The sequence below is a fragment of the Coffea arabica genome, chromosome 1c (assembly GCF_036785885.1).
Source record: "Coffea arabica cultivar ET-39 chromosome 1c, Coffea Arabica ET-39 HiFi, whole genome shotgun sequence".
In the NCBI taxonomy this organism is placed as follows: domain Eukaryota; kingdom Viridiplantae; phylum Streptophyta; class Magnoliopsida; order Gentianales; family Rubiaceae; genus Coffea; species Coffea arabica.
This window is the reverse complement of record NC_092310.1, coordinates 47,726,825-47,738,503: the sequence shown is the minus strand read 5'-3', so window position 1 is coordinate 47,738,503 and position 11,679 is coordinate 47,726,825. Positions and strand designations below refer to the sequence as shown.

General features: G+C 37.2%; 1 protein-coding gene and 2 long non-coding RNA genes across 5 annotated transcripts; 1 reads left to right on the top strand and 2 right to left on the bottom strand.

The window, feature by feature from the left end:
* Nucleotides 1-130: 130 nt before the first annotated feature.
* Nucleotides 131-2,422, bottom strand: LOC140006603 (uncharacterized). Its single transcript, XR_011814322.1, has 3 exons — nucleotides 2,301-2,422; nucleotides 1,193-1,247; nucleotides 131-446 (listed from the first exon to the last, which is right to left on the bottom strand). It is a non-coding gene; the product is annotated as an uncharacterized lncRNA (long non-coding RNA).
* Nucleotides 2,423-3,250: 828 nt separating this feature from the next.
* LOC140006600 (uncharacterized) lies at nucleotides 3,251-5,533 on the bottom strand. Its single transcript, XR_011814320.1, has 3 exons — nucleotides 5,370-5,533; nucleotides 4,262-4,316; nucleotides 3,251-3,515 (listed from the first exon to the last, which is right to left on the bottom strand). It is a non-coding gene; the product is annotated as an uncharacterized lncRNA (long non-coding RNA).
* Nucleotides 5,534-7,613: 2,080 nt separating this feature from the next.
* On the top strand, nucleotides 7,614-11,415 carry LOC113725249 ((+)-neomenthol dehydrogenase). 3 transcript variants are annotated; one of them, XM_027248301.2, is made up of 6 exons: nucleotides 7,614-7,875; nucleotides 9,661-9,741; nucleotides 9,841-10,084; nucleotides 10,237-10,314; nucleotides 10,392-10,577; nucleotides 10,668-11,415. In XM_027248301.2, the coding sequence occupies exons 1-6, from the start codon at nucleotides 7,691-7,693 to the stop codon at nucleotides 11,043-11,045; spliced, it is 1,152 nt and encodes a 383-aa protein (XP_027104102.2). In that variant the 5' UTR covers nucleotides 7,614-7,690; the 3' UTR covers nucleotides 11,046-11,415. The 3 variants fall into 3 exon arrangements, with proteins under 3 accessions (XP_027104102.2, XP_027104110.2, XP_027104120.1); XM_027248309.2 differs by having other exon boundaries at nucleotides 7,617-7,875; nucleotides 9,672-9,741; XM_027248319.2 differs by having other exon boundaries at nucleotides 7,738-7,875; nucleotides 9,504-9,741.
* Nucleotides 11,416-11,679: the final 264 nt, after the last annotated feature.

Genomic DNA, 11,679 nt, shown 5'->3' with positions numbered 1-11,679 from the left:
AACGATGTGGGACTACGGAAAAGTTAGTAGGGAAGTCTCTACTAGGCCTTTTGTGACAGCCCCACCTCTCCCTAAGGCGAACCAAAGGGTTCGGCGGGCCGCCTGCCCAACTCTCGCCGGGACTCAGTCGTTCACTATAATTCTCAAATGAATTACAATATAAATCTCAAATATACATCAAATTCTCCAATAATTACATGTTATAAGCGAGCGGAAACAATTCCCCAAACTATACATCAAATGATTCCAAATCCAAACTGTACAAGATATATGCCATCCAGTCACGTGAATAAGTACTACAAGTCCAAACCCGCTCAAGTCCAAACGTTCATACAATCCCTAATAACAACTATTACACAAGATGAAATTCAAAACTCAAACCATACATGAGATAATCCATCCGGTCACATGAATACGTGCTACAAGCACTTCCTTCGTCTCGAGCCCTGTGGAGGGGAATAAAATAGTTTTTGGGGTGAGTTAAAAGCTCAGCGAGTAACCAGAAAATCATTAATCAAATCGGTTTCACAATAGTTCATTTCAATGATGTCATATAGCAATGATGTCATAAATTAAATGATAAATCCGGAAACAACTACATCATTTGCAAAACAGTAAATATGGATTATCAATAATTCAAGAAACATTTACAATGGAAAGCGATAGTAACATTCATGAAAGGATACATTCATTCTCCTGACATTTCCTCGCTCATTTGGTCATTCATTTCATTTCATTCACCCCGTCCCTGGCTTTTGGCCAGGCTCCACCAACCTACATAGGTAATACTCGAGTATACCAAACGTTCACCCAAGTTCCTAATCGCCTGACCGAGTCCGCTTCTGGTTCAAGACGACCGGTAACAAGGGGCAATGGCCAGTTTAGCCCAAAAGGCTTACATTCATGCGCAAGTAACATTTCAATCGAAAATTTCACATTTATCGAGGTCGAGTGCGATAAAGTACACACTCGTCTCGAAAACTCATTTTGAAAATCATTATAAGCGCTTAACACGTTATCAACCAAAATACAAGTCATGAAGTCAAGAAATATAGCAAACAAGGCACACTCAAATGCCAGCACACATGATATGCAAGAAAACATTTCAAAAGTAACTTTGGAAACAGTTCAAAAGTAAATAATGTAAGAAACGGTTCATAAATAACTTTAGAAATAGTTTGAGGTCACTCACCTCCACGGCTCAGAACCCATTCGTCATAAACCATTATCTTGTCCGAATCCAAGCCCTAAAACCCAAAACAGATTTGATGTCCTTTAGTGATTTTGGCACCATTGGCACTACGATTATCGGATGGGGGTGTAAGATACACCGTTTCGAAGCTAAGAGATAGGGCTACAATGTTACAGAAGGTCGCTCAGTCCAGTTCATAGTACAACTAGGTCAAAATTGACATATATGAAACCAGAATCTCACAAACAGGTTGGCTAACCGCACAATTGTTAAATAGCAATAATTCAGGCTACCGAAGTCCGATTGAAGTGTATCTTATGGTGTTTCGAAGCTAAAACACAACCCTACATTTCTTATGAAGACCTCCATGGCCAAATCATGCATTTTCATGATAAAAAATGGAAAACTACACAAAAACAGAATTCTGGGCGCGAAACAGGTTTCATGGACAGTCCAGGGTATTTCAGTCATTTCACATGCTACAGTGGTCGGATCAATCTGAAATTTTGCAGGCTACTAGTTTATACCATTGGGTACAACTTTCATGTTTTGGCCAAAATCTAATTCGGTAAGGATCATGGTGAAAGGTCACGGTCAGATTGGGTGAAAAGATAACCCTGTTCGTTGAACTCCTATCTAAACCAGTCTGGGTATTTCCGAATTATCTCAGCATATACAACTCCAATTCAAGTGATTCCAAAGCCATTTGAAAGCTAAGATACAAGGCTATAATTCCTAAGAAGACATCAACAACCAAATCGATAGTATTCCCAGTCAAACTACTCAATTACCAAAGCTGATTACTATTCTCGGATAGAAACAGGATAGCAGGGGTATTTCGATCTTTTCACAGGATACCGAGCTCAGATTGAGCTGAAAATTTATAGGTAACTAGAAAACATCATTCTCTACAACTTTCATGTTTTGTGCTAAGGCCAATTCGGCCTCTCACCTGGTCAAACAGAAACGGGCAGAATAGGGGTTAGTGAAACCCTAATCTGGAATTCATGCATTCAAGTGCTAATCTTCCACAAAACAACATCTAAAACAACTAAAAACCACTAATAAGCAATTAATTGAAGTAAAGAGGATGTTCTTGGCAAAATACCTTAAAACCTCAAGAAAGGTAGGAGGTTAGGCTTTGTCCTCCAAAAATCCTTCCATTCAAGTTCCTAATCTTCCTTAACTAGCACTTTGTATGGAGTAATTTGAGTTTCCAATGGTTGGAACTTAAGATTTGGCTTGGATTTGAAGTTGAAGATGAAACTTTTCCTCTTTTTCTTTCTCTCAAGTGTTCAGCCAAGAAGGAAGAAGAAATGGGATATTTTTGGTCAAATTTTGGTATTTAGTAAAGGTAAGAAAGTTAAGTCAAAGTCCAACTCCAATCGGGTCGCGACACCTAGCACCTTTTAATTGTAACACTTATCCTTTTGTCTCTCCATCATTAACCATCTAAGCAACCTCTAATTATCTCATAACATCCGGTAAATTAAACCCAGTATCCAAAACTTAACCCAACTGGCCGAATTTTTCAGAACTTTTCGCACTAGCGGGTCCCACGTCCGATATACGCTCTTTATTTCTCAAAAACTACTCAATACTAGAAAAATCATCTTAAAACTATATTTACTCATAAACTTTATCTGGGGAATTTTTCTAATAAAGAAAATGTAGAAAAGGCGGGTGATTAAATAAAATAAACCCTAGAAAATTAGAAAATTTCCGGGTTCTCAAACTCATTCTTTTCGGGGCGTCACAATCTCCCCTCCTTAAAAGAATGTCGTCCTCGACATTCTCTCTTGTACCAATCAAGTCAAGACATCCCGCACAAATCTCTCAAGAGTCAAATCAAACCCACAGTCCGGCATCCTAAACTTCAAGCCTAGGATACACTACAGAGATCTGAAACCTAGGCTGTGATACCACCTGTGACAGCCCCACCTCTCCCTAAGGCGAACCAAAGGGTTCGGCGGGCCGCCTGACCAACTCTCGTCGGGACTCAGTCGTTCACTATAATCCTCAAATGAATTACAATATAAATCTCAAATATACATCAAATTCTCCAATAATTACATGTTATAAGCGAAGCGGAAACAATTCCCCAAATTATACATCAAATGATTCCAAATCCAAACTGTACAAGATATATGCCATCCAGTCACGTGAATAAGTACTACAAGTCCAAACCCGCTCAAGTCCAAACGTTCATACAATCCCTAATAACAACTATTACACAAGATGAAATCCAAAACTCAAACCATACATGAGATAATCCATCCGGTCACATGAATACGTGCTACAAGCACTTCCTTCGTCTCGAGCCCTGTGGAGGGGAATAAAATAGTTTTTGGGGTGAGTTAAAAGCTCAGCGAGTAACCAGAAAATCATTAATCAAATCGGTTTCACAATAGTTTATTTCAATGATGTCATATAGCAATGATGTCATAAATTAAATGATAAATCCGGAAACAACTACATCATTTGCAAAACAGTAAATATGGATTATCAATAATTCAAGAAACATTTACAATGGAAAGCGATAGTAACATTCATGAAAGGATACATTCATTCTCCTGACATTTCCTCGCTCATTTGGTCATTCATTTCATTTCATTCACCCCGTCCCAGGCTTTTGGCCACGCTCCACCAACCTACATAAGTAATACTCGAGTATACCAAACGTTCACCCAAGTTCCTAATCGCCTGACCGAGTCCGCTTCTGGTTCAAGACGACCGGTAACAAGGGGCAATGGCCAGTTTAGCCCAAAAGGCTTACATTCATGCGCAAGTAACATTTCAATCGAAAATTTCACATTTATCGAGATCGAGTGCGATAAAGTACACACTCGTCTCGAAAACTCGTTTTGAAAATCATTATAAGCGCTTAACACGTTATCAACCAAAATACAAGTCATGAAGTCAAGAAATATAGCAAACAAGGCACACTCAAATGCCAGCACACATGATATGCAAGAAAACATTTCAAAAGTAACTTTGGAAACAGTTCAAAAGTAAATAATGTAAGAAACGGTTCATAAATAACTTTAGAAATAGTTTGAGGTCACTCACCTCCACGGCTCAGAACCCATTCGTCATAAACCATTATCTTGTCCGAATCCAAGCCCTAAAACCCAAAACAGATTTGATGTCCTTTAGTGATTTTGGCACCATTGGCACTACGATTATCGGATGGGGGTGTAAGATACACCGTTTCGAAGCTAAGAGATAGGGCTACAATGTTACAGAAGGTCGCTCAGTCCAGTTCATAGTACAACTAGGTCAAAATTGACATATATGAAACCAGAATCTCACAAACAGGTTGGCTAACCGCACAATTGTTAAATAGCAATAATTCAGGCTACCGAAGTCCGATTGAAGTGTATCTTATGGTGTTTCGAAGCTAAAACACAACCCTACATTTCTTATGAAGACCTCCATGGCCAAATCATGCATTTTCATGATCAAAAATGGAAAACTACACAAAAACAGAATTCTGGGCGCGAAACAGGTTTTATGGACAGTCAAGGGTATTTCGGTCATTTCACATGCTACAGTGGTCGGATCAATCTGAAATTTTGCAGGCTACTAGTTTATACCATTGGGTACAACTTTCATGTTTTGGCCAAAATCTAATTCGGTAAGGATCATGGTGAAAGGTCACGGTCAGATTGGGTGAAAAGACAACCCTGTTCGTTGAACTCCTATCTAGACCAGTCTGGGTATTTCCGAATTATCTCAGCATATACAACTCCAATTCAAGTGATTCCAAAGCCATTTGAAAGCTAAGATATAAGGCTATAATTCCTAAGAAGACATCAACAACCAAATCGGTAGTATTCCCAGTCAAACTACCCAATTACCAAAGCTGATTACTATTCTCGGATAGAAACAGGATAGCAGGGGTATTTCGATCTTTTCATAGGATACCGAGCTCAGATTGAGCTGAAAATTTATAGGTAACTAGAAAACATCATTCTCTACAACTTTCATGTTTTGTGCTAAGGCCAATTCGGCCTCTAACCTGGTCAAACAGAAACGGGCAGAATAGGAGTTAGTGAAACCCTAATCTGGAATTCATGCATTCAAGTGCTAATCTTCCACAAAACAACATCTAAAACAACTAAAAACCACTAATAAGCAATTAATTGAAGTAAAGAGAATGTTCTTGGCAAAATACCTTAAAACCTCAAGAAAGGTAGGAGCTTAGGCTTTGTCCTCCAAAAATCCTTCCATTCAAGTTCCTAATCTTCCTTAACTAGCACTTTGTATGGAGTAATTTGAGTTTCCAATGGTTGGAACTTAAGATTTGGCTTGGATTTGAAGTTGAAGATGAAACTTTTCCTCTCTTTCTTTCTCTCAAGTGTTCAGCCAAGAAGGAAGAAGAAATGGGATATTTTTGGTCAAATTTTGGTATTTAGTAAAGGTAAGAAAGTTAAGTCAAAGTCCAACTCCAATCGGGTCGCGACACCTAGCACCTTTTAATTGTAACACTTATCCTTTTGTCTCTCCATCATTAACCATCTAAGCAACCTCTAATTATCTCATAACATCCGGTAAATTAAATCCAGTATCCAAAATTTAACCTAACTGGCTGAATTTTTCAGAACTTTTCGCACTAGCGGGTCCCACGTCCGATATACGCTCTTTATTTCTAAAAAACTACCCAATACTAGAAAAATCATCTTAAAACTATATTTACTCATAAACTTTATCTGGGGAATTTTTCTAATAAAGAAAATGTAGAAAAGGCGGGTGATTAAATAAAATAAACCCTAGAAAATTAGAAAATTTCCGGGTTCTCAAACTCATTCTTTTCGGGGCGTCACACCTTTGATTGCAGGTTTTTTTACAAAACTATCTTAGGGCTTATGGATTCATCCGTGGTAGAATCTTTTGCTGCAAAAAAGTTGCAGACGTAACTTCTTCATCAATAAAATCTGCTACATGTTGTTCTTGAAAGAGACCTTCGAAGCATTGCCAAGATGATTTTTAGTTTTTGTATTTTTATTGAAGACGGCATCTTTCATTTGCATAATTTCTCAACTTGGGAGGTTGGGAGCCTTTCCATAGTTTTCCACTTCTTCAAGGAATTATGCATACTTCAGCTTGAAAAGTAGCAGCATATGAGGCCAAGAACCATACTTGACACTTGCAAATTTGAATAAGGGTTGTGGTACCCATTTTAATTTCAAGGTCGAAATTATTTTTAGCTCAAAGGGTATAACACAGATTATGCGATTAGTCTGGTTTGGTTAAATCTTTGGTTTCATAGGAAATATGAAAAAGGTTACAAACGTAAATGAGATTCTCCCTTCACTTTTTTCGACCCGAACCCGCTTGTTTCTTTTCCCTAACCCTATACCCAAATACATGCATGAAGATTATTGCGTTTATCTTGCAATTTAGTGTTTAGAAATACATTGCAATTCATCCTTCCTTCTTTCTAAGCCAACCCAAAAAAAAAAAAAACCTAGCATATGATAAAAATTCTGTATTACGTAGACTCTAGGGGTGCAAACGAGCCGAGCTCGAATCGAGTTTTGGCTAATCGAGCCGAACTCGAGTTAATTTTGTGAAGTTCGAACTCGAGTTCGAGCTCGACGAGCTCAAAATATCAAGCTCGAGCTCGAGATCGAGTCAAATTCGAGTCGAGTTCGAGCTCGAGCTCGAGCTTAAAAAATAAAAAAATAAAAATAATTATTTATTTTTAAAAATAAATAAAATAATAATTTTTTTAACAAATAATAAAATATTAGGGATATATATGTAATTTTACTATTAAAATAAAAAATAAAAAATAAATATATAATTGAGCTCGCGAGCCAACGAGCTTAATATTTTTGAACTCGAGCTCGAACTCGAGATCGATTTAATTGGCTCGAGCTCGACTCGAACTCGATATTGACGAACTCGAGTTAAGCTCGTATTCGAGCCGCTAGCGATCGGCTCGCGAACGGCTCGATTCGCGAAACACCCCTAGCAGACTCAACAAGACAGACATGCATGGAAAAGTACGATCTTACACTATATGATGATGTGAACATTAAAACCTCCTTAAAAATTTACAAATGTATACATTCTTTGGTGCTAGTTAGTAGTAACAAATTGAATATCATTGCAAATAAATTGAAAAAAAAAAACTCAATTAGTTTTGGTGGTAGTTGGCACTTTAAAATTTGATTTACGAATAAACAAGGGTGTACAAATCCGATAAGCGAAAAAAAATTATCATTCAACTATTACATTCACAAATCTCACAAAACGTCACATTTAACATAGTAGTATTTTATTAAATTCCACATTAAAAAATTCTTATGTTGACCACTACCTAGCTATGGTGTCACTTTCCTCCATAAACAGGTGTATGCTACTAGATTAGATCTGCAGATTAAACCAGTTTTTGGCAATATTTTGTCCAATCCATCAACAATTAACACACTGATTGAGATTTGAAAAGTCGCATCAGTTCATTGGATTTCTTTTTCTTTGTTCACATAAATGGCACAAAATCTTGGGCAAATTTCTAATGTTTGTTTCTCAAAGCAGCTGTCACTTCGTCCAACTACAGCCGCTAAGACAGGAGAATCATCATCAGCTCCTATTTTTATCCAGCCGCCACCCCATTCAAGCAGCACTAATATCTCTGCATTGCTTTCATTGCCACTCTCTTCAATACCTCTCAGGTAAATCAATCTTCTTTCTTTTACGTTTATTTTCCGTTTAAAGATTCTTGAACTTGTGGGTTCCATTCGTTTTGCTTTTCTTGCTTCATATCTTGATTCTTTTTAGGATTATATTGAGCTAAAGAAACTCAACTAGAAGCAGTCATGAGCTCATGCATGATATGATTCTTTTCTGGTCGAATCCTTGGGTACTGATACTGATAGGTGGCTGCTATTTCTATGGGCATGGCTAGTAATATAGATGCAGCTCAACACAGAAAAGATTCAGAAGAAGAATTACTACTTATCTACTTGTAAAATTTCAATGCAAATATTGGTATCTACTCCATCTGATCTTCTACAAGAAAACAGGAAAAGGAAAAAAGAAGAAAAGAAGTAGAAGAGAGACAATTAATCCTGGTATTTCTAGCTATAGTTTATGAAGCATATACTAATGTTTAATTTACAAAATAATCTTTTTTCTAGTTCTGTGGAAACAAAGGCATTTTAAAAATAAGGTCTGACTTATTATTCAATCATGATTGAATATTCAAGCAGACGTTTTTTTTAAAGGAGACAGGTTTTATTTAGCTGGGAAAGGAGTCTTTTGTCTGTGATTTTATGGAATCTGAAGTATTCGGTGACTTTTCACTTCACTGGAAATGGAATCTAACTATGTCATTTACTATAAATTGGTATTTGCAAGCCATCATCAGAAAAAGGGTTCTTAAAGACTTGAAATATGATTCCATAAGATTGGTCATTTAATCTAATCTAACAATATAAAGGACAAAGACCGAATATGTACTTGAAAATCTCAGTATCTAATCTAACCATATAAAGCACAGAGGAATAAACGACCAAACTACTCTGGTGTAATTATGGGGGAAATTCTACAATGCCTTTAGGTACTATACCATTAACTCAGGACTGGGGTAGGTGTGCTTGTGTTTTGTCTGGTTCCATTGCTTGTTGGAGTGCAATATTTGGTGTATAATCACATTATATTGTTGTACTTGGGTTCTGTGGAGTATATTGTTCATGTACACCCATTTTTTTTCCACTGATACAACAATAGAATGTAATTTACAGCAAATAATGAAGTACAACAATTGTGTAAGTACCTGCCCCAAGTCCATAGTTCAGTACATCTAAACCTTTTGTTTGGTACATGTTTCTGACAGTTTATAGTTAACATTATGAAACCCTAAGGCATATCTCCCACTGAATTCCTAAAAATCTTTCAGTAATGTAAAAACTTGCGTGGAGTCACATAGGGAAGTTCTCTGGTTTTTCTATAATATAAAGTTAGGGTAAGAAAGGAACTGCAATAGTAAGCCAGAAATTCAATTGTATTCTTGCAGTTGTAAGGGAAATGCTTATAGACTTTGATTGAAATAATGTTTAAGAAGGTTTGTTGATCTTTTAGCTTTCTTATAAATAGCTTTTGAAAAGGTCTTCCATTCCTAGTATTAAAAAGAGAAGGTTAGTCTATAAGCGTCCTTTGTCTGTTATCCTTCATTAAGTTCAAATTCAAGTATGATAGAACAGTATGGAAAAGATAAATATTAGATGACAAATGGTGAAACAGGAAAAGAAATACTATATTATACTTAAAAATAACTACTAGTATTCAAAAACCTTGACAGCAACAATGGAGGCGTTGATATCACAGACAACACAAGATCCGCCAATGATAGCAGCTTTATATGCTTGTATCCTGAGACATTTCCAAAGTTGCTTTTCGGATTGCCTTGTGCCGGTTATACCTTCCTGCTGACTATGAAGTGTTTTTCTTGTGACAAGTGGTAAAATAGAAACAGAGAAGCTCACCAGGATTCAAAGGGTTGGTGCAATGGCAGTTGATGATGTCGGTTCTCCTGTCAGGTAATTTCCTTTCATGAACAATTACAGTTCAGACACATGAACATATTGTTGAGAATTGTGGTTAACTGAGTTTTGTGTAATCTGCTGGAGATATTATAGGTATGCAGTTGTAACTGGAGCCAATAAGGGGATCGGCCTGGAGACTGTCCGGCAGCTTGCAACTGCAGGTGTAACTGTCATTTTAACAGCTAGGAATGAGAACAGGGGGAAGGAAGCCACTTCGAAGCTACACCAATCAGGTTTATCAAATGTAGTCTTCCATCAGCTTGATGTTCTAGAGACAGAGAGCATTAAATCATTGGCCAAATTCATAGAAACAGAATTTGGAAGACTTGACATTTTGGTAAGAATAATATTTTGCAGAATAATATAAAATAATGTAATACCATTGATTGGACAACCTGAGTAGGATCTAGATTACAAGGAAATACGGATACAAAAACTTGTCAGTTTTGGGCTGTGTAGATTGACCAATTGGTCATTTGACATCCGCAGGTAAATAATGCAGGAGCTTCAGGAGTTGTAGTTGATGAAGATGGCCTACGGGCCTTAAACGTAGATCCTGCAAACTGGGTATGAATAGATTCCATCATGGGAGCTTTATTTTGGGCACCATCCACTGGACACTGTTTTAATAATTGTTAATGCAGCTAGCAGGGAAGGCTGTTAACGTTGTACAAGACGTTATCAAAACTACCTATGAGGCGGCAAAATTATGTCTGGATACTAACTACTATGGTGTTAAGAATGTAACTGAAGCTCTGCTTCCACTGGTACAACGTTCGACTTCAGGAGCAAGAATAGTTAATATTTCTTCCCTAAGGAGCGAACTGAAGGCAAGCTACTACTTTAAATCTCAAAAGTAGATCTCCATGATAAATCTTTCACTAATGGTTTTCTACTTGTGAATCTTATTGTGAATGCAGAGGATTCCAGATGATCAAAGGAGAAAAGAACTTGGGGATACTGACTCTCTAACAGAAGAGAAAATTAATGCAATTCTGCAACAATTTTTACACGACTTGAAGCATGATGCTCTTGAAGCCAATGGATGGCAAAAGATGCTACCAGCTTACAGCATATCAAAGGCCTCGCTTAACGCCTATACTAGAGTTCTAGCAAAGAAGTACCCTGATATGTGCATCAACTGTGTCCATCCTGGATTTGTAAAGACAGATATTAACTGGAACACGGGAATAATGACAGTGGAAGAAGGAGCTGCAGGCCCTGTAATGCTGGCTCTTCTACCTCAAGGAGGTCCTACTGGTAGTTACTTTGACACAACAAAGTTGGCAGAGTTTTGACTTTGCCCTTCATAATATGAATTCTAAGAACCACCCTATATGAGGCAAATTGTACCGAGTTTTAACTGGTTTTCAGTCACGCTGAAAACCATTCTATAATGAATTCTAAGAACCACCCTATATGAGACGGATTTTGACCATGTTTGCAAAAGCCGAGAGCGTGAGAGTTTTGGTTTCTGACAGGCTAATATCCTTTCTTCAAAAGATAGGTTCTTTTGTTTTGGTTTGTGAGAGTTTTGTAATAGGTGTTTTGTACCCTGAGTTTTTACTGGTTTTCAGTAACACTCAGCTTGAATTGTTACTGTTGGCCTCTTCATTCTGCGGCGTGTATTCATCTAGTCAATGCAATTATATTCAATGTCACAATAAACTTTGATTGTGGGACAAAAAAGACAACAGCAATTGTCATTTGAACTGTTAATTATTTACTTTGTTTCTAGCTCCAGTGATATGGTTCCATTACTGGGATATTTTCATGTTATCTGTATTACATCAAGGTGGAGAAATTATGTAGACAAAACAAATTTTGGTCACTGGGCTACCTTATGAAGTCCCTTATCATTCTCATTTGTTTATCACGATTAGGGTCGGTTTCAGTTGATGTTTAACAGGAACTGTAGGTGAACAAGACTGC